The sequence below is a fragment of the Setaria italica genome, chromosome II (genome assembly GCF_000263155.2).
Source record: "Setaria italica strain Yugu1 chromosome II, Setaria_italica_v2.0, whole genome shotgun sequence".
NCBI classification, from domain to species: Eukaryota; Viridiplantae; Streptophyta; class Magnoliopsida; order Poales; family Poaceae; genus Setaria; species Setaria italica.
In genome coordinates, this window is record NC_028451.1 from 8,940,768 (window position 1) to 8,947,295 (window position 6,528).

Here is a 6,528-nt window from a genome sequence, read left to right on the forward strand (position 1 = left end):
CAGGGAAGTTATTGGATGATGCCAGCGCTGATTCATTTGTCCTTTTCAGTATTTATTGTTGCGCGCAGAAAAGTCATCTAGTGTTTGATTCGTGTAAATCCTATCTTAGTTTTATCAGTAAGTTCCGCTAGAGTATTTTGCGCGGCCAATCGATCAAGGCGGCCGCCCTTTAGTCTCGCCCGTTTCGGCTTCATCACCACGCCGACGCGTCTCCGACCTATTGATCTCCATCATCCTACCATGGCTGCCGCCAGCACCACCTTTACTTTCCTCCTCCTGCCACTACTGCTCTGCTCGCACCTGACTGCCCACACCTCTCTGGAGTCACCCGTCGCCGGTGAACTCCTGGCCCAGGCGCGCGCCGGGCTTCGCCGCGTGGCTGCGTGGCGTGCGGCGGCGCATCCACCAGCGGCCTGAGCTGGCCTTCTAGGAGTACCGCACCAGCGAGCTCATGTGCGCACTAGCGAGTTCACATCTTCTGTGTTGATTCTAACAATATAGCACATTCTCTTCTTATAGCTAGCTCATTCAGATTTTTCTGTTTTACCCAAGCTACATAAGTAATTGCATCAGGTTCTTGCAAAGGCTAGTGTTTTGTAACCCATATTGTTTGTACAAATGAGTTTATTAAAAAATATATCATAAATATATTAGTGGTAAATGTAGTTAACTCAAAAGCTATCACTTGTAATAAATAGAACTTTATTACAACACAACAATATTACACTAGAACACCCTCTCTTTAGTGGCTAGTCTAGCCCTCACTCTTTACTTCTACTATACTCCATTATACTCCATTCATCTACCATGCTCATGGTTGAATGGCATGGCAAGGGAGGGGACCTCTAGGCCTAGTCTAGCCCTCACTCTTTACTTCTACTATACTCCATTATACTACATTCATCTACCATGCTCATGGTTGAATGGCATGGCAAGGGAGGGGACCTCTAGGCCAAGGAAGTTTATAGGATGATGATATGTGTCCCCTTCTAGAGTTTTCATTGGACAAATATCTATATTCTACACTATTCTACTTCATGGCAATAACATCTAGTGCCTTCATGGAAAATATCATGAATCATGAGTTATGGGGAAGGCTCTAAAAGTTTGTATTGCTTTCCTTCAACATGATATCTTCAGCAGGAGTAACGGGGACAGCAACTTCTTTTTCTTTTTCTAGAGACTTGGCAAAAGTAAATTTCACATCTGTCTTATCTTCCATGTCTTTTTGAATGTCTATGATACACTTCTCATAGTTTTCAGCAAACTTGCTTCCCTCACTTAGGTTAAAAGTTCTAATTGGAGAAGGAATGTCCTGTATGGCATTAAACATATTTCAAAATAACTTTGCATATTGATCTTAACAGAAACTACAGCACATAAACACTATAAAACTTGCACAGTAATGTCTTCTCACCACACTAAACTTATATTAATGAACGAAAAAGAAACATCGAAGTTCATGCATCTCTGTCCAAACCGTCGTTTCCTCCCTGTGTTCTTTGAGTAATCACTAGCTACTATCTCGTGACAGAGGAAGAAGTGTGTGGCCAGGCACGGTAGGACTGAGTTATCTTTTGGCATCCGATGGTTTAGTCAAAGCACGCAATAAAGGGGATAAGAGTCTAACAGATCGTCAGATCCTGGATGCCTGTGTCCAATACATGCAAAGATCCAATATTCTAGGATTTCAGTTTAATTTGGTTGCAGATCAGTGCACCTAGCATAGGATACAACAAGCACACACGCAACTCATCTCTGTCGACCATGGCCGCCGCCGCTGCCGCCTGTAGCCTCATCGTCCTCCTCCTACCGCTACTACTCTGCTTTCACAACTCCGTCGCCTCGCCGGCGACGCCACTCGCGGGTGAGCTCCTAGCCGAGGCGCGCGCGCCGGGGTTTGCCGCGTGGCTACGCGGCGTGCGCCGCCGCATCCACCAGCGGCCCGAGCTGGCCTTCCAGGAGTACCGCACCAGTGAGCTCGTGCGCGCCGAGCTCGACGCGATCGGCGTGCCGTACAGGTGGCCCGTCGCCCAGACCGGCGTCGTGGCCACCATCGTCGGCGGCGCCGGCGACAATGGGCCCATCGTCGCGCTCCGGGCCGACATGGACGCCCTCCCCGTGCAGGTCCGTCCGTTTTTCCTGCAAATACTCCAGCGGTGCGGCGCCGTCGTGAATCATGATCTCGTTTCTCGTCGTCTTGCGTAGTAGGCAACTCAGTAGGGTTCGGTGCGGGCACAAGGTGTGGGTTCTGATGCTCGCAGGTGTCTTGGGGTCTAACCATTCAATTTCAGTTCATCATCCAATACAATTTTTTTTCTCTTTCTTCTGTGTATATATTATCTAAACGTGAAAATTCATTTAAAATTGAAACAACTGTTTTTTGTAAAATGATGCACCGGTTTCCTTTTTCCTCCCTAATACAGCGTGATCAACTTTTTAGGAAAAAAGGATGGAACATGGCATATATCGTATACCCGAGCATTTTTGTGGGCTGGCCTAAAACTACTCTGAAAATGTCTGGACCTAAAACCAATGCCCGGACCTAAAACAAGCCTGAAACCAATTGTCCAGTGAACTGACCTAAAGCCAATGCTGCGCATAAAACAAGCCTGAATTCTTTGTGCATGCAGTAACGCAGTTTACTTTTGGGAGGATGTAATGATGCAAGGTTAATATGATTGTACCTGGTTCGGATCATTATTAATTTTTTCACAGCTGGTGAGGGATCTCTTAGCTGGAGATTAGAAAGACATTGCAAGACTTATAACAACTTAATAAGGAAATGCAGTTTGAGGCTCCTAAATGCACATCTTCTGTGTTGATTCTAACAATATAACACATTCTCTTCTTATAGCTAGCTCATTCAGATTTTTCTGTTATCTTAACCCAAGCTACATAAGTAATTGCATCAGCCAAATCAGGTTCTTCCAAAGACTTGTGTTTTGTCGCCCACATTATTTGTACAAATGTGTTATTAAAAAATCTTTAGTGGATTTACACAGCTTCCGCAATGTGTGTAATCTGAAAAACAGAGCATCTTTGTTCGAAAAATTCAAAACAGAGCATAAGAACAACTAGGAAAAACGAAAATTAATCACCCCCACTGGTATAGTGTGCATTGCATCCATGGTAAAGCTTGCAAAAACCTTAACTATAGTTTCCACATTCCTCAGTTACCATTTGTGAAGAGAGTTACCATAGCAGAGGTGTTTTTTTTTCTTTGTCAGGAATTAGTTGATTGGGAATACAAGAGCCAGGAAAAAGGAAAAATGCATGCGTGCGGACATGATGCACACACAGCAATGCTTCTGGGGGCTGCTAAGATACTTCAAGATCATAAGAGCGACTTAAAGGTAATCTTTAACCAATTTGATGGACATGAAAGGACATAGTGTTATGATCAAATTTAAAATGTTTCAAAACATCACCAGATTTTCCTATACTGTATTAGTACTATGTCAGTAATCATGCATGGCACTTCATGATATATATCCACAACAACTGTCCACCCAAAGTTTCAACATTCGTTGTGGTTCCTGGATGATTCAAGTTAGTTCACTAGACAAGTTTTGCTCTCCATGCTATAATTTCTGCTGTTCTTGTTTGATCATTAGGGTACTGTGAAGTTTGTATTCCAGCCAGCAGAGGAGGGTCAGGGTGGAGCATACTATATCTTACAAGAAGGTCTGCTTGACGACGTGTCAGCTATCTTTGGCTTGCATGTTGATCCAGTCCTTCCAGTAGGCGTTGTTGCATCCAGGCCAGGACCCTTTGCTGCAACAGCAGCTCGATTCCAAGCAACTGTTACTGGTAAAGGTGGGCATGCTGCACTACCCCACCAAGCCTTCGATCCAATTGTAGCTGCATCAAGTGCCATCCTCAGCCTTCAACAAATCGTCTCCCGGGAAATAGATCCCCTCCAAGGCGCGGTGCGTTATCTGCTTACTTTGGTAGTATTTCCATTGACAGATAAATTTCTGAACTTTTTACTTCAAAAATTCTTTACTACTGTTGAAAAAGACCGGTGCCTCCCTGCCTTTTGAACTTTCAGGTTGTATCCGTCACTTTTGTGAAGGGAGGCGATGCTTATAATGTCATTCCAGAGTCTGTGACCTTTGGTGGCACCTTGAGGAGCATGACAAATGAAGGTCTATTGTATCTCATGAAGCGGATCAAAGAGGTAAACTCTTTCCGGCCTGAACTGCATAGTTTCTGCCCTTCATACAATTTATGAATGCTTGTATGGAAGATTGTAGAAGGACAATCAGCCATACATCACTGCACTGGCACCGTGGACTTCATGGAGGGCAAAATGAGAACATATCCAGCTGTGATCAATGATGAAGGGATGTATGATCATGCCAAGGCAGTGGCTCAGAGCTTGCTCGGGGAAGAGAACGTCAAGGTCGCGCCGCAGTTAATGGGAGCGGAGGATTTTGGGTTCTACGCGCAGAAAATGGCTGGCGCCTTCTTCACCATTGGAGTCGGCAACAAGAGCACCATGGTGACAGTCCATTCCACTCACTCGCCCCACTTTGTGATTGATGAGGATGTGCTTCCCATAGGAGCTGCACTCCATGCTGCCGTGGCAACTGAATACTTGAAGAAGCATGCATCAGCCTGAAAATGAATGCGAAAAATTGGCTTGTTTGGATACTTTGGGCACCATGCAGTATGCTTTTCGTGGAGGTGAGCAGAGTTTTCCTTTCTTTGGTTCCCCAATCCTACTGGTTTTTAATGATCTGAAAATCCAGAATGCCATTACTACTTCTTTGCTGTAGGCTATTCAAGATAGAAAGTAGGTGTTCAGATGCTCAGGAGTCAGGACCTACAAGTTACCCTCACTGATGGAAAGACAATGATGTATTAGACATATATAATAAATAACAAGATATTCCAAATATTAATGCAACTCATACATCGGTTTCTATGACAAAATAAAAATGATGTATCACATATAAGCAAAGTCTGCAAAATAAACCTTTTACACCAACTGTTTCTACCACAGTATTTTTAAACCTGACAAAATTGTGATGCTGTGAAAGTATTACCCGAGACACTTTTACGTTTACCATTGCCACCTCCAATTTGAACGTCATCAATCAGAGTAGAGCCTCGTGTACATTAAGAACGTCAAATCTTATCTTACCTATTATTCAAGTAAGCAACATTTCTGCTCTGATTTTTTTTTGTCCAACTTAATTACACCTAATCTTAAGCGCCGATAGTAGCCTGAAACTATTTTTTTTTTGAAAAACGCAATCCTCGTTTGCGTTTAGCTCTATTCCGAAGTGGATTTTGCAACAAGTCGAAACCCAATCCGACCCATACGGCAACAAAGAATCATCGAATCAAAGCTCGATTGAAACTTCAGACAAGAAAAGGCCTCGAATTGGAACAGTAGAATAGAAAAGGCACGAGGAACCAGATATAACTCGAAGGTGAAGAACATCCGTGGTCGCGAATCCACCAAGGCTGGGCAGCTCCGCCATTTCACCAGCAACCGTGACAGTACTGCTGAACTCCAGCGGCCGACCCCAAGGATTTCGGTATCGGTGTTCGGACCCCTCGAAATTACTCACCGCGCAGCCACAGCTGTTCACGCGCTCGCGTCTTGCCCTGCAAACCATTAAACTGATTGACCATCTGTAATGATCCAGTTTGGGTCAATTTACTCGTTACTATTACTCCATTAACAGCTAAAGAAATACTCCCTCCGTCCTAAATTGCTATTCGCTCATAATTTGAGACGGAGTGAGTAGCATATTTAGCATGATCCGAACCATCTCGTGCTAACATTATGACTAATCAATTCCATTAGCGGCAGGATGGATCATTGGATCAGTTACCAACCGTGTTGGTGTGTGTTTGAGTGGATGGATCATTGGATCAGTTACCAACCGTGTTGGTGTGTGTTTGGGTTAATTCGCCTGTTTGATCGTTGATCTGAGAGTGGACAGAACCCGTGGCCTTCTGCTTTTTAAAAATAAAAAAGGATCAACGCTCTTAAAAAATTCTCATGTCACATCAAATCGTCCGGCTAACTCACATGTATAGTACTTCCAATTTATAGGTGTTTTTACTTTTCTATATTTATGATCTTATTATGCACTTAGACATACCCTATATCTAGATGCATAATAATATTTATAAAAAAAAACTAAAACGATCAACAATTTGAAGGAAGTATTTAACAAAGTGGTCGGCCATCCGTGGACACTGAAGGGAGTATTTAACAAAGTGGTCGGCCATCCGTGGTGTCCTGTAGTATATAACATTGCTAGGGAAAGCGCCTTCAGTACCGGGTCCAAACCTCCCATTTAGTACCGGTTGTGCAACCGGTATTGCTAAGTCAGTACTAAAAGGGTTCTTTAGTACCGGTTCAAATAATCGGTACTAAACTCTTTTTTCTGTTATGTTTCTTTTCTATTTCTTTATTTTATATTAGTATTTCATATTTGTTTCCTTTATATATACTAGTTCTAATATGCAATATATATAAAGTTGTATTTGATCTATAATAGT

General features: G+C 43.2%; 1 protein-coding gene across 3 annotated transcripts in view; it reads left to right on the forward strand.

Moving 5' to 3' along the window:
- The window catches only part of LOC101773990 (IAA-amino acid hydrolase ILR1-like 9), a 7,099-nt gene extending 2,138 nt beyond the window's left edge, over positions 1 to 4,961 (forward strand). Inside the window, exons 2-6 of one of the 3 annotated variants that reach the window (XR_002676390.1) lie at positions 3,231 to 3,356; positions 3,618 to 3,932; positions 4,055 to 4,183; positions 4,253 to 4,692; positions 4,785 to 4,961. Coding sequence is in view for 2 of the 3 variants with exons in the window: in XM_004955861.4 (XP_004955918.1) it covers positions 1,768 to 2,127; positions 3,231 to 3,356; positions 3,618 to 3,932; positions 4,055 to 4,183; positions 4,253 to 4,627 (1,305 nt within the window). In the remaining variant the exon portion in view is untranslated. Of the gene's footprint in view, positions 1 to 1,296; positions 2,128 to 3,230; positions 3,357 to 3,617; positions 3,933 to 4,054; positions 4,184 to 4,252 lie in introns of those variants that run through there. The other 2 variants (XM_004955861.4, XM_004955860.4) reach the window with 2 other exon arrangements.
- The last annotated feature ends 1,567 nt before the right edge of the window (positions 4,962 to 6,528 follow it).